Consider the following 20,774-nt stretch of genomic DNA (forward strand, 5'->3'; position numbering starts at 1 on the left):
CATTTCCAGTTAACAGAAGTATTTTTTTTTTCTTATCTAAGTTAGAACTTTAAACATTTATTATTAACTATTAAACAATATTTACTACTAATCCGTATGAGTTACTTTATATGCATCCATAGTTTTGGTTTCATACATTTAATGAGCTTAAGAGCAGCTAATATTAAAGGGAAGTTTCTATTCAAATGAAACATTATTAATTTACTAAACTGTAAAACTAAACTGACTTTAGAAATTTTAAATATTAAAACGCAAATATTTGTTAAGTAAGTTTAGTTAAAGGTCCCCAACTTTAACTAAACTTACCAACTTTGATCCCCCTCCAGAGATTTGCTTTTGTGATTTCACACATCTCAGCAATTATATTGAACCTGATATATATAAGAAATAAAATACGATATTTTGGTAGACATGTGCTTAAGCAATTTTTTTCCTTAAGGAATTTTGCTGTTGAGGATCAAATGTCAATCGCAGGAATGAAGAAAACCCTTAGTTATTTATTAATACTGATTAAATAACTTAATAAATGATTGTAAAGCTTATTGCAACATTTTTCATTTATTTCAAATGTGTAAATTACCTATGAAATATTTATTAAATAATAAATTGCCTAAACACTCCCTGCCTGGCCTCTAGGTGGCACTATAAACTAAACCCTGGTAGAGTGAGTCCTTAGGTAGGAGGACTTCAGTTACTGGTTGCATGTCCAAAACTGGTTAGCGAGGGCCTGAACTTGTCTCCATTGCTTTATGTTTAAGTTGTTTTGCAGGAAGTTTCCAAGAGGTGGCAGAAGGTAAGATATGCATGTGAGGAGCATTGATGGAGAGAGGTTGAATGGGTTCTCTGGATCCGAAGATACTGGGGAAAATGGTCTTGCATTTATGATGGAGGTAACTTCCGCCATGAGCGTGCTCAACACTATATGAGTTAGATGTACATTGTTTTGTAGAAGCATGGAGTCCAGAATTCTTCGAGCAACACCAATTATCCGCCACCAGGAGCCTCCCATGTGGGAAGCAGGAGGCGGGTTGAATTCCCAGGCTGCAGCCTTGGTCTTCTAGATCTTGCAGCACGGCCCTGTCCATTCCTATCTCCTTGGATGCCCCTATGAAGTTAGTGCCTCTATCGGATAAGAGTCTTTTGGCGGGGCCTCTTAGAGCAGAAAAGCATCATAGGGCGTTTGCACAGCTGGACATGTCTAGGGATTTGATCACCTCAATTTGTACTTCTCTCGAACTCATGCAACTTAATATGATGGCGCAGCTCTTGCTTAGGGTTTGTCCGCCTCTGGTAGGCCTGGTAGGGTTTCTTTCAGCTTTCCAATTAGTTTGTAGCAAACAATGCATTTGTGGATTACTGAGTTGACAGGTCTTTTTTCTCCTAAAAGCCAAAGACCTGCAGCCCTGATTGGGTGGCAACCCTGGTGTTTTACCTGCTCGTGGTGGTGACGAGTGAGCAGGAGAGAGGAATGAGTCTTTGGGAAGGATTATTAGGGTCTTTTCAAAGTTCTCAAGCTCAGAGTATTTGATCTAGATCTATAAGACCAACGTTGAGGACTGGGCTGAGTTTTTGCAGAGGGTTTTGCATAGGCATTAATTTGCCAACTTGAAGAGCCAATAATTCCTTTTCAAAGGTTGCTTGTTGTGTCTCTTGGATAATGATGTTCTTTGCTCGAGTCATTTCTTCAGGCTTTCAATGTAAGTGACATTTGTGACACACTTTGCATTCATTCACTGTTTGGAATGCTGCCATTGAATGACTTTGCATTGCGGATTAGGAATTCTACTGCTCTCACTAGGGACTTGAAGGTGGAGAAGCGTTGAAAGCATTTGCACATGAGTATTTGGAGGTGAGTCACCAGAGTTTTCACTTGTGGCCTTACTTCCCAATCTTTATCTGGTCCAATTAACTCTTTCCAAGTTTGTTTTGTTTCAGCAGGTGCATTGTAGATGAAGAATCGTCCAGTGAACCAAGTTGTCTTTGTCAATTGAGATGTTGTCAGCAATTGTGAGGCATGGTCCACAGGGTCTTCCTCTGTACACAGTGCCACTGTTCTGGCTGTGAGTACTGATGAATATGCTGCACTGTGTTGTGGACATATGTGTAGAATCTTTTGGATTGGTTATATATATAGTCAAGGACTACCTTACTGTCTGTGTAAAAGTGAACTGGGTCCAGCTATAGGTATAACTCGTCCCAAATTAGAAGGGCAATCTCAACTGCCAAGACAGCGGGGAACAGTTCAAGCCTTGGTGTGGTAGGTTCTGACTTGGGAGAGTCTTGCCTTGCACATTATAAATACTACCTCAACATAATCATCTGGTTGTACTGCTTTCAGGTAGGCTACAGAACCAATAGCTTTGATTTAAGCATACAGTTTGTTGGCTTTTGCTTGCCTGAGAGACGTGGATGTGTAAGTCTTGGGATATGAAGTTCTTTTAGATCTTTGAGAGAATCTTTCCAACTTTCCCATTTGTTTTGCTTGTCCTCTGATAGCTGTCTGTCCCATTCTGAACACTCTGAAGAGAGTTGACGGAGTAGAGAGCGAGAAAGGCTTGTGTTTTATGGAGCAGGTTAATGGCTTACGCTGGAGATTCAAAGAGATTAATAGTCCTTTGCTGCTACCTTTGCGCAGTCCATATACAGCAACAAGAGAAGATAATGTGTTTCCAAATACATGTACCTTCATATGATAATGAATTACCTATTTGTTTACATTACTGACCTAACTGAGGTAGTTCTGATGGTCTTCACAAACCATGAGAACACTGTTGAGACATCACTGGAGTACTTAGCACTAGAACAACCCTTAATTTCCCTCATCCAAATTGCAAAGCAAGAAAACCTCTTCTTGCTCCTTTCTCAGAGTTCCTTTCTGATTTGGTATTAAATACTGACAGGGTCATCATAGTGGGAGATTTTAACATCCATGCTGACATTGAAGGCGATAGCTTAAGAGCAGCCTTTATCTTAGACGCTATTGGCTTTGTTCAAAATGTGAATAGTCCCACACAGTCTCATCTTCATATTTTGGATCTTGTGCTGATTTACAGCATAGAATGTGAAGAAATAACAGTATTTTCTCACAACCCTGTCCTCTTTGACCATTTTTTGATAACCTTCAGGATTACTTCAAAAGAGCTCTCCTTCCCCAAAAGAAGGTCCTACTTTAGCAGATCATTATCAGATAGTGCAGCTATACATTTTAAAGAATCTGTTTCCCTTTCTCTCTCCTCTGTGTCGCTTAGCAGTGCTGCAGAGTGCAAAAGCTTAGTTTATTCCCCTTCACAGGCAGTTTACTACCTTATAAGAGGACCCTTTGTGAAGCAAGAGTAGCATATTTCTCCTCATTAATAGAGCAGACTGAGAATAATCCCAGATAAGCCAGCTTATCTGGGATTGTTAAACTTGTTAAGTCTTGTTAAGCCAGTTGCCAAACTCACCCAGAGCCATAGCTCTGTTGAACCGTCCATTCCACCTGCTCTTAGCAGCAATGATTTTATGGGATTCTTTATAAATAAGATTGATCTTATTAAAAATAAGATCATTAGCACTCCTCTATCCGCAATTTGTTTGTCTCTGGGAGGTGGGGCAGCATCCGAGGTAGTCATGGAATCTGAACCGGGTTTAGACTGCTTTGATCTAGTTGAACTTTCAGACTTAGCAAAACTATTGTCTTCATCTAAGCCTTCAACTTGGATGTTAGATCCAGTTCCAACCAAGTTATTGAAGGAGATCTCCTCCTCCATTTTAGATGTGATTAATACAGGATCCACAGGGATCAGTGCTAGGACCATTTCTCTTTACTTTATACATGCTCCCAATTGGTAGAGTTATTAGACAGCATGGGATTAATTTCCACTGTTATGCTGATGATGCGGGTGAGAGGCGGGGTCTACCCTGGACAGGTCTCAAGTCCATCGCAGGGCAACACAGAGACAAAAAGGACAAACAACCGTTTATGCACATACTCACACTTAAGGAGAATTTAGAGAAGCTACTTAACCTAACAGTTGTTAGGATTAATAAATGATACTTTATTAATCCCTTTGGGCGATTCTTCTTGCTGTCTCGATGTTTTACCCACAGGTTTTATTGAGAATGTTTTACTTGTTTCAGAGTCTGATTTGATTTAAATTATAAACACATTCCTCACTTTGAGTATTTTCCCCCAGGATTTTAAAACAGCAATTTTTAAACTTTTGTTGAAAAAGAAAAGCTTGAACAAATTACTCATGCAGAACTACAGACCCATCTCAAATCTTCCCTTTATTGGTAAGATTATTGAAAAAAGTTGTTTTATAACAGTTAAATGCCTTCTTAACAGCAACCAGGTGCTTAAATGTCATCCAGTCAGGTTTCCTTGCTAACTGCACCACAGAGACTGCCCTGTTCAATTTAGCCTGAAAGAACCACGGTGCTGGTATTACTGGAGCTCAGTGCAGCATTTGATACTGTTGATCACTCTATTTTATTAATGTGGCTAGAAAACTAGGTTGGCTTTTCTGTTTCTTTTACAGGACTGGACTGGTTCACATCCTACCTGAAGGGCAGAAACTTCAATATGTTAGTAGGGGACTTTAACTTCAAGACCAGAAATATTTCATGTGGGGTTCCTGGAGTTATGTCACAGCTTCAGCTACTCCAGCTAGAAACCACTGATCATGGTCTGAATTTGGATTTCATGATGGATTCAGACCTGAACCGGTTAAATTATGTGATATGTACGTTTTTTAGTATGGAACAAAATTCAGACGCAAATAGGATTTATAAATGATTTATTAATGGCTCTTGAAGAGCATACCTCAGTTTAAGCAGTATTGAACAGTTTGATCTCATTTTACTTATAGCTATGCTAGTCAACATTCTTTAGGACTTTGTATGCTCTGCTTGAAGCTTATTTGGCTGAGGGCCAGTCACAACACTTGCAAGAATCCCAATAAATAAGGCCAGGCTGACAGCTATGGAGGTAAGTATTTCCCTTGAAGCACTGGAAGTAGGTGTTCTTATCAGCGAGGTTCTCATACAACCCATCAGGACGGCCCTGGCAAAAATCTGCAATGGGATCCCTGGTGGTTGTGGGTCGTGGGGTGGTGGTTGGCTTTGGACCAAAACCTTCATACAGAGAAAATGTATATTTGGTTACAAAAATAAGATGCAAACAGTTCACCAGATTTGAAGAATATTTACCCATTGACAATCTAAGATGGTTTATGAGGGGGTAAGGTCCATCTGAACAGAAGGATCCACTAAAGTCATCCATGTCCAGAGTCCACACATGAGCACCACCCAGAGAGGCTTTCGTCATCCACTGGACCTAAAAGTTCACCAACAGTTAACCAGAAGAATCCACATCAAATGGTCATTAGACTGATTGAAGCAGGTGAAACTGAAAAAGAGAGCTTAGCTCAAAGAGCAGAAGTTCTTACCTTGGAAGAAAAGCTGCGCTTGTCATCGTAGCCTACCCAAGCACTGCCATATGTGGCATATGGAACCTGCTGCTCAGAGATCCATGAAAGTGTTGCACTGTTGGTGAAATCACAGATCTGGGAAGACAGAAAATATATGAAATATTCTGTGATGTGTATCTCCAGACAAGTCCATTGGATTGCCTTTTTTGCAACGCCAGACAAGTTATAACTTAGCCATCTTATTTTTATATCTGATGTACAAATTCAAATTTGTGTTGTATTTTTTTTTTTTTTCATTTTTAAATGTTTGATTCTAATTATGACCAGTAAATCTATTGATTCAACAAAAATATTTGAATATGATAATTGGTACATTATTTTCACAAATAAAGTCCCTAAAGTCTTTAGTCCTACCTCATAGTAGGCCCAGAACCCATCTGTGCGAGTGTAAGGTCCAGCATCTGCAGGGCCATTTGATGGAGCTCCCAGTTCACTCGCCGATGTGCTGAGACGGAAAGTTCGGCCATAAGTGGGAAAACCCAGGAGCAACTTCTCTGCTGGTGCTCCCCGCATCCGCCAGTGAGATACAGAGGAGTTCTATGGAGAAACGGTCACAAAGTACAATATAAAATGTTTCAGAGTCCGGATATAAAGACTCTGAGCTTATAAATATGATGAAGTATATTAATAAGGTCAGAAAAAACAGAAACATTTCATTATTAGCGGTTTTGTGTTGTGCAGGTCTAAATAAGAACTTTTTTGAGGCTCTGGATCAGAAAGGTCAGAGCAGACTCTTCCTGCTGAGGAGACTGAGGTCTGTTGGACTGCAGGGGGCGCTCCTAAAGACCTTCTCTGACTCTGCTGTGGCATCGGCCATCTTCTATGGAGCTGTCTGTTGGAGCAGTGGCTTATCTGTAGCTGAGAGAAAGCATCTGGATCAGCTGATCAGGAAGGCCAGCTCTGTGATTGGATGCTCTCTGGACTCAGTGCAGGAGGTGGGAAACAGACGGATCCTAAATAATGAACATCTCTGTTGGATAATGTCCCCCCCCATGCATGAATCTGGTGCTGAACTGGAGAGCTCCTTCAGTGACAGACTGCTGCTCCTTAAATGCACCAGGGAGCGTTATCACAGATCCTTCCTCCCAGCAGCTGCTAGACTCTAGAACCACCACTGTTCCCAACAACCTCAATCAGTTCTTCCATTCATGCTGATTTTGCTCAGTTTCTACCTTAGTCAATTAAATAACCTGCTGTGTCATTTTGCACATCTGTGGTGTTGCTGCCATTTTTCACATATCTATTACTGTAAAAATGTCCATAGCTGTATATTGATTATTTTTTCTCCAGATGCACAGTATTTATATAGTAAAAACGCTCTACAGTACAGTATTTCATTTGTTTATTTTCTGTCACTTATTCTGTTATTTGTATGCACTTTTCTAAGGTCCACATTTAAGTGACTGCTTTTGCTACAATAATTTGCCGCTGTAACACCAGAATTTCCCCATTGTGGGACAATAATGGACTGTATATATATACGTATATAAAATCAATGTAAGTCTCTAGCACGGTCCCCTGAATATCTCTTATTGGAAGTGACATCAGTGAAAATAAGAAGCATTTTAGAGAACATTTTTATGCAGTTTTTTTTATATATCTCAAGCTGTATCCTGTCAATGATACAGTTTCAGATATAAAAAAATGTGGCCCCAATGTGGCTCCTCTCTTTCCACAGAAGAAAGGCAGCGCTATAGGGAACCAGCTATGGGTTGGGGCCCTCGGCAGCCATAACAACACACCAAAGGCAGCGTTCTGCGGCACGCATGGCCAATGTATGTGATGTATTGTGATGAACGGTTTGTACTCAAACTGATTACAATGTAAATTGGATTTGACAGTAAAGAAATTGATTGATTGATTGATTGATGTTTACGAACCTAGAAATGAATGATATTAAAACCCGTCAGCCCAAAACCTGTGGAACTTACTATGTTATAGTCCAGGTTTGCTCCAGTGTCCACAGAGCTGGGGTACAATGGGCTGTTGTGTCCAGTCACATCCTCCCAGTGTCCATGGAAGTCATAAGTCATGATGTTCATGAAGTCTAACTGGCTGTAGAGAAACAGAAATAAAACATCTTTTTGATCATATTGAAAGCAAAATCTTAAGAACTTGTAATATTAGGCTCTTTTTAATGGAAACGCCCAGAGAAGTTCTTCCGTCTATCACATTGATATTGTTTGATGATATTTCAAGCATTTTTACTACATATTATTAAAAAAAGAGTTTCTCTGTAAATATGTACGTATACAGTGCTTTTCCAAAAAATTAGGACAGGATTTAGTTAGATCAAATATGCATGGTACCTCTTCGGGAACATATCTTCACAGTAATTCAACCTGATCTTCCTTTTTTGATCAGAACAATACATTTACTGCCGATGGTAGTAAGCTAAATTGTAGCCGACAGATTTGATAGTAATATAACAGTACACTTAATTTTTAAGGATAATAAGACTCAGGGTAATGAATAGGATCTGTTATTTCCCAGGTTTAACAAATTATTTAAAATTTTATTACTGATTAACACTAAATTCATTAAATGACAGCAAATATTTTAGGTATAAATAATGATCCACTGATTATTCCTTGCTGACCGGACTTTTCCTTTAAGTTGATCTCTAATTCTCTCAGCAGTAAACATTGAATTATTTGTAGAATCTGATTCTTGGTATCTTTGTAGCATTAAGTTTTCCAACAATAGTTCGGTAAGCGATTTTATTTCCTGTTTCGGTCATGATCTGGCCTGTTTGCTCTCCCTAATTAGTCATTCCTTTCACCTGCTGTTTTCCTTCCCTGCCTCAATCATAATTTATTCCTCTCACCTGTTTCCTCTGGTTTATATTCAGTTCAGCCTGAGCATTCAGTGCCAGATCATTGCTTGTCTTTCTGTCAGTCTGTCTGTTTAGTTTTTTGTCATGGTTCATGTCCTGGATCCTGGCAGCCAGTGGAAAGAGGGTTTTAGTGTTTGTCTCGTCTCCTCATCGTCCACTGTTCCTCCCCCGCGGAGTCCTCTGGGTTTTTGGCTCAATATGTGGGGAGGTTCAGTTTTTATCCAGTAAGCCTGGCTCCAGGGAGGAGACCAGTTTAAAGTCCTGCTTCAAGTTCCGGTTCTACGTCCTGTCTCGGCTACCCTCTTCCACTGAGCCTGCCTGTCTGCACCTGATCCTGTCTGCTCCTGTGCGTGACCACCTGGTCATGCTTCTGGTCCCAGTCAGACTCTGAACCCTCCTGGAAGCCTGTGGATGCCTGGAAGCCTGGATCCTGCCACCTGTTTCTGTTCCTGTCTGTTCTGGATCCCTGACCAGGATCAGCATGCAGCTCCAGCATGTCCTCTGGAGCTGCAGCACTGGGACATTCTTGGTCTGGACTGTTAAACCAGGTACAGGTGCTGGTCATAAAATTAGAATATCATGAAAAAGTAGATTGATTTCAGTAATTCCATTTAAAAAGTGAAACTTGTATATTATATTCATACATTACATACAAACTCATATATTTCAGATGTTTATTTTGTTTAATTTTGATGATTACAAATGACAACAAATGAAAATCTCAAATTCATCATATCAGAAAATTAGAATATTACTGAAGACCAATAAAAACAAAGGATTTATAGAAATGTTGGCCAACTGAAAAGTATGAACATGAAAAGTATGAGCATGTACAGCACTCAGTATTTAGTTGGGCCTCCTTTGGCCTGTATTACTGCAGCAATGCGGCGTGGCATGGAGTCGATCAGTCTGTGGCACTGCTCAGGTGTTATGATAGCCCAGGTTGCTCTAATAGTGGCTTTTAGCTCTTCTGAATTGTTGGGTCTGGTGTATTGCATCTTCTTCTTCACAATACCCCATAGATTTTCTATGGGGTTAAGGTCAGGAGAGTTTGCTGGCCAATTAAGAACAGGGATACCATGGTCCTTCAACCAGGTACTGGTAGCTTTGGCACTGTGTGCAGGTGCCAAGTCCTGTTGGAAAATGAAATCTGCATCTCCAAAAAGTTGGTCAGCTGCAGGAAGCATGAAGTGCTCTAAAACTTCCTGGTATGTGGCTGCGTTGACCCTGGACCTCAGAAAACACAATGGACCAACACCAGCAGATGACATGGCACCCCAAACCATCACTGACTGTGGAAACTTTACACTGGACTTCAAGCAACGTGGATGAAGTGCCTCTCTTCTTTTCCTCCAGACTCTGGGACCTTGATTTCCAAAGGAAATGCAAAATTTACTTTCATCAGAGAACATGACTTTGGACCACTCACCAGCAGTCCAGTCCTGTTTCTCTTTAGACGCTTCTGACGCTGTCTGTGGTTCAAGAGTGGCTTGACACAAGGAATGCGACAGCAGAAACCCATGTCTTTCATACGTCTGTGTGTGGTGGTTCTTGAAGCACTCACTCCAGCTGCAGTCCACTCTTTGTGAATCTCCCCCACATTTTTGAAGGGGTTTTGTTTCACAATCCTCTCCAGGGTGCGGTTATCTCTCTTGCTTGTACACTTTTTTCGACCACATCTTTTCCTTCCCTTCGCCTCTCTATTAATGTGCTTGGACACTGAGCTCTGTGAACAGCCAGCCTCTTTAGCGATGACCTTTTGTGTCTTGCCCTCCTTGTGCAAGGTGTCGATGGTCGTCTTTTGGACAACTGTCAAGTCAGCAGTCTTCCCCATGATTGTGTAGCCTATAGAACTAGACTGAAAGACCATTTAAAGGCTTTTGCAGGTGGTTTGAGTTAATTAGCTGATTAGAGTGTGGCACCAGGGGCCATCAATTTTGAACCTTTTCACAATATTCTAATTTTCTGATATGATGAATTTGAGATTTTCATTTGTTGTCATTTGTAATCATCAAAATTAAACAAAATAAACATCTGAAATATATGAGTTTGTATGTAATGTATGAATATAATATACAAGTTTCACTTTTTAAATGGAATTACTGAAATCAATCTACTTTTTCATGATATTCTAATTTTATGACCAGCACCTGTAAGTGACTCACTGAGAACATCTTCAGTCAGATGATCGTGGTCACTTACCTGTGTTTCTCTCCTAGAGTGTCTGAGATTGGGCGGTAAAATACTGGGTCCATCTGTCCGCGTTTCATGACAGTTTCACTTGGACATAAGTATGACTACTAGTATGGCTACTTCTCAAAAAGAGCAATATTTTAAATATCCAAAAGAAATTGAACAGTGATAAGCAATGCTTCTTAAATAGCTGTTTATCTTCGAAGAAATGTAGCTGTCAAGACTGGACCTAGACTGCTGCATCAGGAGCTAAGGCCTCCATATTTAGATAGAGCACTCTATAACTACACCACCAAAATGTGCAAAAAGGCTTTTTTCCAACTATGTAAGATAGATCATTTACAGCAGGCATTCCCAAACTTGGTCCTCGAGGCCCGCTGTCCTGCAGGTTTTAGAGGTTTCCTTGCTCCAGCACAGCTGATTTTAATTGAAAGCTGATTAACTGGGTTTTGGTCTACTGCAATCGTTATAATCAGCTGTGCTGAAGCAGAGAAACCTCTAAAACCTGCACGGCAGGGGGCCTCGAGGACCGAGGTTGGGGATGCCTGATTTACAGCATGTTATTATATTAATTTAGCTAAAAAAGTGAATCCCATGGCCCAGATTACCCGGCGGGTACCTGTATAGGTACGGGTAGAAAAAAAACTAGGGATGCACGATATTGGGATTTTGGCCGATATCCGATATGCCGATATTTTAAAACTCCTGTAGCCGATAACCGATATCGATGTTAAAGCTGTACAAAAATAAGTAGTCATTGAAAATAGCAGTTTTGTTATCCATTTCTGACACTTTGAAAAATAATAAACTCAAATATATTTTCATATGCTGATATCAAATTGATTTTTAAAAACGCGGTATCGATCTATTTTACTTTCAAAATCTGGTGAAATGTCATCGTTCTGTTACAAATTCTTGTGAGATTTTGTTAGTAAAATAGATCGATACCGCGTCAATATATCAACATATAAAAATATGGCAACATTTGGTGAATTTTCGGGGGATTTCGTAGCATAACGATGACATATAGCAATATTTCATTAGTAAAAGAGATTGATATGGTGTTTTTAAATGGCAATATATCAGCATATGAAGATATTGGGATATTTTAATGGATCAATATTTTTTCCCTCGTCTTTAGAAGTTTTTAAGTCTGTAAAAAAGAAGATTTTGAGGAAGAAGAAGAAGTAGTATTTTTTTATTTTTTTTAGACTTTAGAAACTAAGAAGCTGATCAAATATCGGGTTAAATATCGGTGGGGTGGCCGATGTCCGATATTCAGTTTTAAGGTCGATACCGATAGGGGGCCGATTATATCGTGCATCCCTAAAAAAACATATTATATATGAACAAAATCTAGGTATCATAGAGTGACAGCATGAATGAAACTTATTTATATGTTCTTATTTTTTTTAAATAAATTGATGAAGAATATCCTGATAACAGTATTCTCTTTTCTATTCTTACTTCAACCAAATTTACAGATGTTAATATTTGAGTGCAGCGCGCTCTGGATTTGAGCGTGAGGCAAATATTTTTTCTGCCTCTGTTATTATATATTGACAGGACTCTGCCATGCACCCCGTGTAACGATTTTTCAGTCCAACTAAGGCTGCAGCCTGTTTCGTAGCCGAGCGCAAGGAAAACATAAATTACAGAACATAAACAAGCATAAACTAACTGGGGACTTTAAAACTTACGGTGCAATCTTGTTAACCTCATAAGCCTTGTCTATAGTTGTAGTTAAGCTGGCCACATTGACTGAGAGAAGCAGCTTCGTCTTCTTGTTTTCTGTGGCATCATCCTGGAATGCCTTGGCCAGCTCCTGTAGACAGAAACAAAGAGCCATGGTTTATCAGTGTTTGGTACAACAAGCTAATATTTACACCATATTATTGTTTAGTTATTCAATAAATCTGATTAGTCGTGATTAATTATAAATTTGTACTGCAATTTCCAAATTATTTATCTAAATATTAAGTTGAAAATTTTCAAATAAATGGTGGGATTATTTTGTTGTTTGACACGGAAATGAATTAACCTAAAATGAATTAGATTATCTAAGGTCCCATTTAAACTACCAATACCTCTTTTTATGCAAATAACTTTTTCCAAACATCTAATGTAATAATATTGAATAAATAGCATGTAAGAAAGCATGTCAATGCATTGCAGGGCTTGCCAACCGTAACCAGCAGAGTGAACCTCTCCCTGTCCTCCGGTGGGCTGCCGTTGTCTCCAGGGTATTCCCAGGCGATGTTTAGCCCATCAAAGTTATGGGTTCGCAGGAAGCTGATCGCTGACTTAATGAAAGCTTCACGACTATCAGGTTTGCCAACCAAGGAAATAAAGCTTAAAAGGAAAACATTGTGTTTTAGAGATTCCCTACATATAAAACTTGAATTAAATAAACTGTGAAAGTGTTGTTAAAGTAGAACTTACGGGCTAATCCCATTTACAGTGCCTCCCACAGACAGCAGAGTCTTCAGCGCAGGGTTGCTGAGTGAAAAAAATATGCATGTAATAGAACAATAAATTAAGAAAATATGAAATTTACAATCCCTCTCATATCAATTATGTCAATAACACAGTTACAGCCACTCAAAATGGCCCTTCCCAGTCAAAAGCCAGCTGAATGGCAACAAAATCCCCTCCAACTTCCAGCCACTGGAGTGACACCCTCTTGCATATGTTTTTATTCTGACTCAACCCTTTCAGTGACTTACAGGATCTGACCAGGAGATGGCGCTTCTCTTTAGATGTTAATGTCCAAAAATCAGGACAGAAAGAATATTGTGGTAAAAGATCGATGTTCAAAAAGGAATTGTATGGGACCAGCCAAGGACCAGTAAATGATACGCAAATGGACAGTCAAGGGCCAGCCAAAGACTAGCCAAAGACCAGCCAAGGGCCAGCAAAGGGCCAGCCAAGGACCAGCCAAAGACTAGCCAAAGACCAGCCAAGGGCCAGTGAAGGACCAGCCAAGGACCAGCCAAAGACCAGCCAAGGACCAACCAAAGACTAGCCAAAGACCAGCCAAGGGCCAGTCAAGGACCAGCCAAGGATCAGCCAAGTACCAGCCAAAGACCAGCCAAGGGCCAGCCAAGGACTAGCCAAAGACCAGCCAAGGGCCAGCAAAGGGCCAGCCAAGGACCAGCCAAAGACTAGCCAAAGACCAGCCAAGGGCCAGTGAAGGACCAGCCAAGGACCAGCCAAGTACCAGCCAAAGACCAGCCAAGGACCAACCAAAGACTAGCCAAAGACCAGCCAAGGGCCAGTCAAGGACCAGCCAAGGATCAGCCAAGTACCAGCCAAAGACCAGCCAAGGGCCAGCCAAGGACTAGCCAAAGACTAGCCAAAGACCAGCCAAGGACCAGCCAAGTACCAGCCAAGTACCAGCCAAAGACCAGCCAAGGACCAACCAAAGACTAGCCAAAGACCAGCCAAGGGCCAGTCAAGGACCAGCCAAGGATCAGCCAAGTACCAGCCAAAGACCAGCCAAGGGCCAGCCAAGGACTAGCCAAAGACTAGCCAAAGACCAGCCAAGGGCCAGCAAAGGGCCAGCCAAGGACCAGCCAAAGACTAGCCAAAGACCAGCCAAGGGCCAGTGAAGGACCAGCCAAGGACCAGCCAAGTACCAGCCAAAGACCAGCCAAGGACCAACCAAAGACTAGCCAAAGACCAGCCAAGGGCCAGTCAAGGACCAGCCAAGGACCAGCCAAGTACCAGCCAAAGACCAGCCAAGGGCCAGCCAAGGACCAGCCAAAGACCAGCCAAAGGCCAGCCAAGGGCCAGCCAAAGACCAGCCAAGGGCCAGCCAAAGACTAGCCAAAGACCAGCCAAGGGCCAGTCAAGGACCAGCCAAGGACCAGCCAAGTACCAGCCAAAGACCAGCCAAGGGCCAGCCAAGGACCAGCCAAAGACCAGCCAAAGACCAGCCAAAGACTAGCCAAAGACCAGCCAAGGGCCAGCCAAAGACCAGCCAAGGGCCAGTCAAGGACCAGCCAAGTACCAGCCAAAGACCAGCCAAGGGCCAGCCAAGGACCAGCCAAAGACAAGCCAAAGACCAGCCAAGGGCCAGCCAAGGACCAGCCAAGTACCAGCCAAAGACCAGCAAAGGGCCAGCCAAGTACCAGCCAAAGACCAGCCAAAGGCCAGCCAAGGGCCAGCCAAAGACCAGCCAAGGGCCAGTCAAGGACCAGCCAAGTACCAGCCAAAGACCAGCCAAGGGCCAGCCAAGGACCAGCCAAAGACAAGCCAAAGACCAGCCAAGGGCCAGCCAAGGACCAGCCAAGGGCCAGCCAAAGACCAGCCAAGGGCCAGTCAAGGACCAGCCAAAGACCAGCCAAAGGCCAGCCAAAGACTAGCCAAAGACCAGCCAAGGGCCAGCCAAAGACCAGCCAAAGACTAGCCAAAGACCAGCCAAGGGCCAGCCAAGGACCAGCCAAGTACCAGCCAAAGACCAGCAAAGGGCCAGCCAAGGACCAGCCAAAGACTAGCCAAAGACCAGCCAAGGGCCAGCAAAGGGCCAGCCAAGGACCAGCCAAAGACCAGCCAAGGGCCAGCCAAAGACCAGCCAAGGGCCAGCCAAGGACCAGCCAAAGACAAGCCAAAGACCAGCCAAGGGCCAGCCAAGGACCAGCCAAGGGCCAGCCAAAGACCAGCCAAGGGCCAGTCAAGGACCAGCCAAAGACCAGCCAAAGGCCAGCCAAAGACTAGCCAAAGACCAGCCAAGGGCCAGCCAAAGACCAGCCAAAGACTAGCCAAAGACCAGCCAAGGGCCAGCCAAGGACCAGCCAAGTACCAGCCAAAGACCAGCAAAGGGCCAGCCAAGGACCAGCCAAAGACTAGCCAAAGACCAGCCAAGGGCCAGCAAAGGGCCAGCCAAGGACCAGCCAAAGACCAGCCAAGGGCCAGCCAAAGACCAGCCAAGGGCCAGCCAAGGACCAGTCAAGGAAAGTGGGGAAATTTTGAATGGCTAGCACTTTACGTAGTTTAGCGGCTTAGCAGTTGGCTGGAAAACAAGCGCGGTTATATATAAGGCTATGGGAGAAAATTCTACACAGAGATGCTGGAGCCATATGGTTTAAATACCTACACTTTTTTGAGACTTGCAACATTAACAGACCAGCATATATAGAGTTTTGCTGCTTCGGTCTGTTACTTCACCACAACTGACCTGAGAAGGACTGGCAATTCTATAGAAATCAACCTTTTTCCAGTAAAGAAATTACAATTTGTTGTATCAGATATGCTGAGCCTCCCCCGGTTGTTTTTCAATGAAAGCTGAAGGTCATGGCCTGAAGTGACCAGACAGAGCAACATCAAAAAGAGGAGACTGTAGGGTTACGTTCATACTGCAGGCCTTAACGCTCAATTCCATTCTTTTAGTGAAATCCGATGGCTTTGTGTGATTGTTCACATTTCTAGATAAATGCAACTTGTATATGACCTTCTGTCTGAGCTGCATGCATACAATTTAAATATCGTCCATGTGCAATAGAGGACACACTGACTTCACACAAGTAGTGAGCATCATCTGCATTTATGGAAGCAAACATGGATGGTAATGTAATCTTTAACATTATTTTCAACCGGAGCCAGCGAATTAAAAATTGTATCTTTTCAAGTAGATCAGAAAGGACTGCTCTCCGCATTATCGTCAGCTATGGTTGTTGTTTATCTTCTCACTTCTACTTAGCAAGACGCAGCATGGTGAGATTCATCAGTTATAATGACAAACAGATGATAAAGACATGGCCATCGCATTTGAAAACATTGGACTTTTATTGGATTTAGGACCACATAGCTGAGTGGCTCCAATTGGGGTCGCATATGGGCAAAAATATTTCGATTGCACAACCAAAATCAGACAAGTCAAAGACAAGGCCTTTACATCCTACTTATTGACACCACAAACAGGATCAGTCAAGGTATACAAGGTCATAGTCTTAAGCCGGGCAGACGCTGTGCGATATTTTCAATTGTCGCACACGTCTACAACTCCAACTATATGATGAAACCGCAGGGAAACCTGCTCACACCTGCTCACACTATACGACTAAAAACCAGGTGGGACTTAGCTCCACAGTGAGATGGCGCTACTTGGACTCTCTCCAAAAGCCAAATGAGTAGAAGAGGAATATGAAGCTCACTAGAGTAAAACGTGCTGCCTTGGCAATTTGTACGATTTTGTGCTGAAAGCCCTAAAAAGAAAAGGGGACAACGTATTTGGACAAAGACATGGCTGAGCAACCGTGGCTACTACGGTCTGTCAATTTTAAACAAACTCCATTTCACTCACTGCACCCCCGCCATGCTTCTGGGTTTTCCTCTGAGAGGAAGAAGAAGAAGAATCTTTGTTTGCACACTGAGCGATTTATCCAAGAGGCTGATCGCCTCTCGTTACCCCCTGTACACTAGACAACGTAACATCAGGCTGAAAGTTGGCTTGATCTAAAAATTCTCCCACGACTGGAGAATCGGCGCAAAAAGAGCAAAGAATCGTACAGCGTATACCCGGCTTTAGAAAACCAGCCTGATTCAACATTCCCATTAGTATCTCCCTAAAAGTGTCTCAGGTCAGCAACAAAGATCACCAAGACAGATGTGAACCAAAGATTCATACTTTCAACATTGATTATGTGAGGGTAAAGGTCCAGCCGATTGCTCCTTAGGCAGGATGAAAGCTCCTAAATTAGAGGTTAAAGAATAATTGGAAGCCTCAACCTTGCTAGGATAATTATCATTGAAGATGTGTGAGTTTATTCCACCTTGGTATTGGCTGCCTGTTGCGTGTCAGAACTGTTGTTTTATTGCAATTAAGACAGTTCCTCTGTCTGGATATACAATAATAATCTTCTTTCTATTCGTGGCAAAGATTTGGAGCAGTGTCCTTCAGCTAAGAACGAAGTGTAATATCTTGATAAGGCTGGAGGCCTGAATGTCTCCTCATCTTCTAAAGTGTGTGATGTAATGATGTGGCAGACTGGAGATGTATAAAATGCCTTTTTAACTGCTAATTGGGGCAACTTCCTGAGAGGTGAGCCCAGAGGTTAGCAGCTGCCTTCTGTACATTCTAAACAACTTCTCTGAATGGCGTAAGATTACAATTTCCATCAGAATCTGTTGTCATTGCTCCTGGTTATTTAACACATAATAGTTATGAAGTGTTATTTAAAGAGTTTGTCCCGAGTGATCTCTTTTCAGGGAAAAGAACCAGAGAGGTAGGGGGTCAAGGTGCACACACAGAGCCTATCTTTAACAACCTTAACAACTAAGAGTAAACTTTCCTTGGTAGGCTTAGAAGTGTTATCCTTTGGTTGTTGGACCACAGTCTTTCCCTTTCATTAGTATTGCACCAATTCTAGATGTTTCCACGTAACTATGGGGACTTACTAGTTTTTGAGGCTGTTAAGGCTGCCATACAGCTGCTCATCATTCCACTCCACGGGAATAATCTGGTTGAAGCTGTTGATTGTAGCCAGAGAGTAGATAACATGGGTGCAGAGGAAAGGGTCAATGTTGTCTGGAGTGAATTTAGCACCACTTGGTCTGTACTGGGCCCAGTTGGTCATGTGACACACCAGCTTATTGGATACAGCTGAGAACATTTATAGGGAAAAGATATTTAGCATTCTAGCTCAAAACTATCAACTTTTAGCTTCACAGCAGAGACTTACCGATGTGCAGAACGAGCAGAAAGCCCAAAGCAACTAGAAGCAAAACAAAGAGAGAGACGAAGAAAATAATCAGTCAAGAGATGAAGCCAGTTTTTAACCTAGCTTGAAGAGTTCCTCCTGGCCTAAGCTGTTCCACTGCAGGGAATAGATTGGCTTGTGACCTCCGCATGCCAGTGACATTACATCACATGGTTGATGCTACCAGGGATGGGAAGTAACGAAGTAAAAATACTTTGTTACTGTACTCAAGTAGATTTTTCTGATATTTTTACTTTACTTTACTACTTTTTTTATGGCGACTTTTTACTTCTACTCCTTACATTTTTACACAAATATCTGTACTTTCTACTCCTTACATTTAAAAAAATTGCCTCGTTACTTTAGTTTTGAATAATTTCAATGGAGTTACCGTTATTATTTTTCACGTCATCAATACCAAATTCAATCTAATTGGATGGGAATCTACGTTGCATTTGACGCACCACTACAAGATGAATTGACAGATTCGGCGGTATTATTTGGCGGCAAATCATTGCAGCTTGGTGGCGGTGGCGTTAGCATAGTAGCATGGACGACGAGATGATTGAAAATGAACACAACGGAGATCTAGTCCTATTGGCAGACATCCATTTAAAATGTAGGCAACGGCATGAAAAAAGTGGTTTCTACGTTTACTTTTATACTTTAAGTAAATTTACAATCCTGTACTTTGTTACTTTTACTTGAGTAAAGAAGTTTAATCAGTACTTCCACTTTTACCAGAGTATTTTTTAACACAAGTATCTGTACTTTTACTCAAGTACGGAAAGTGAGTACTTCTGCCATCTGTGGATGCTACGATGAAAAACTTTAGGTTGGTCTGACAAATGAAAATGACATAATGCAGCCTCCGTATACTGAGTCGGGAATATCTGTAGTGTTTGTTTGTCTATGACTATAAAGTTTTACCTGGTAGATAAGAAAACTGATAAGGTCTGTTTTTGGGGAACTAATATCGATTTTACACTGGGGAAACTGATCTGCCCTGATAGCTGGCCTTAGTTGTTCATTTCAATCAACTGCCTAACTCTGCCCAGTCTCTAATTATCACTCATCTCACCCACCTGTGCCTGTTCCTTTATATTCGGCTCAGCCCAGCTATCAAGGCCAGATCTTTGTTTTGTGTTATTTTCTGTTTGGTCGTGTTTAGTTAGTCCCAAGGTTTATGTTCTGGTTCCTGTCGGCCAGTGGAGTAAGAGGGTTTTTTTTTTTTGCTTGTTGTTTTTCCCAATCCTTCTCCGCAGAGCCCTCAGGGTTTTGGCTCGGAAAGCGGGGAAGGTCAGTTCTATTCCCGTAAGCCTGGCTCCAAGGAGGAGACCAGTTTAAAGTTCCCTGCAGAAATCCCGGTACCCCCGTTTTATCTCTGTCCCTCAACTATGGAGCCTGGCTGTCTGCATCTGTGTGTGTCTGTGTGGGCACGCTTCTGGACCAGTGTTCATTTCGTCAACCATGACGATGACGAATTAAAAAACATATATACATATATATAAAAATGCTGCTGATTTTCAGATGAAAATGAATGATCAGAAAAAATGAAGAGGTTTTTACCTGGGAGTAGTTTGGTCATTTTTTTTTCCTGGTTGAATTCCGACAACCTGAAAATCTGAAACTCCATAAACGAAATGAACAAGATGAGCAAAAATTTACATGTAGATATTCATAAGATAACTACTTCTAAGTGAGTCTTATTTTTTGTCAATCTTCTTCCATTTTAACCCTTTAGCTGTTATAAGGACAAAGGTTTCCTTACAGATTTTTTTTTTTAAATCTTATCATAGTTCTACAATAAACTGATTGGTAGTGTAACTAAATAGACTGCTTTGTTGAAATTATAGTGTTATCTTTACAAAGACATTCAACTTTTAATCTATTCCAAGCAATTCAAGAACATCAGCTACTTCAATTTGTTTTTTTGTTTTTCATTTTGGAGCTAATATTTGAGGGTTACATTTAGCAGAGGAACTAAGATTTGAAAATCTCTCCACGTTTTTGTAAAGTGACCTACTATGCCAAAATATAAAATCCATAACATGAAATTGATAATTACCTTTCCTTAAGAGGAGCCAAGCAGAATACAGGCTTCACTAAAGAGGCATCTTATTTATATTTGACCAATTAATGACTAATAGAAGGGGGCAAAGTGCAGCTGATAAGAATTCAACATGAAAGAGAGCCGTTTAATATAATTGCTAACTTTACTTCAAGGATAAGCATCAGTGGGCCGCAGTGTCAAACTGAAAGGTGGAATTATATTATACAGCATCCCTATAATTTAAAATGATAAAGTAATAAAAACAGGACTAAATTGTCTAGATATAAAAGAATAAAAGTAGGCTACCGAAGAAGGAACTTCCTGGTTGGGACAATGATTTGTCTCCAGATGAACAATAACCAGGAAGCCAGGAGGATAAATTGAAAGAAATGGCAGCTACTATTAAAGGGAAAGTTCCACACAGCCAAAGCACTCAAATCATTTCTAGGTCACTGAACTTTAAAACTGGACTGACTTCTTAAATTTTGTGTTTTTTTAAGAAATACATTTAGATTGGTAGG

At 41.5% G+C, this 20,774-nt stretch overlaps 1 protein-coding gene across 1 annotated transcript; it reads right to left on the reverse strand.

The window, feature by feature from the left end:
• Positions 1–4,761: 4,761 nt before the first annotated feature.
• Positions 4,762–20,318, reverse strand: LOC119786078 (chitinase-3-like protein 2). Its single transcript, XM_038289166.1, has 12 exons — positions 20,269–20,318; positions 19,770–19,824; positions 18,183–18,215; positions 17,899–18,103; positions 12,943–12,999; positions 12,687–12,852; positions 12,201–12,325; positions 7,403–7,526; positions 5,826–6,008; positions 5,430–5,546; positions 5,191–5,317; positions 4,762–5,115 (listed from the first exon to the last, which is right to left on the reverse strand). Exons 2-12 carry the CDS (start codon positions 19,786–19,788, stop codon positions 4,898–4,900), a joined length of 1,374 nt encoding a protein of 457 aa, XP_038145094.1. The 5' UTR covers positions 19,789–19,824; positions 20,269–20,318; the 3' UTR covers positions 4,762–4,897.
• Positions 20,319–20,774: the final 456 nt, after the last annotated feature.

The sequence above is a fragment of the Cyprinodon tularosa genome, unplaced genomic scaffold (genome assembly GCF_016077235.1).
Source record: "Cyprinodon tularosa strain WSP-4 unplaced genomic scaffold, ASM1607723v1 ctg264, whole genome shotgun sequence".
Taxonomy (NCBI): Eukaryota; Metazoa; Chordata; class Actinopteri; order Cyprinodontiformes; family Cyprinodontidae; genus Cyprinodon; species Cyprinodon tularosa.

Excerpts from the sequence above, each read along its gene's own strand:
- LOC119786078 (XM_038289166.1), bottom strand. Across the intron at positions 5,547-5,825 it reads GGTTCTGGGCCTACTATGAG|ATCTGTGATTTCACCAACAG; the intron begins GTAGGACTAAAG and ends CTGTCTTCCCAG. Across the intron at positions 5,116-5,190 it reads CCATCTTAGATTGTCAATGG|GTTTTGGTCCAAAGCCAACC; the intron begins GTAAATATTCTT and ends CTCTGTATGAAG.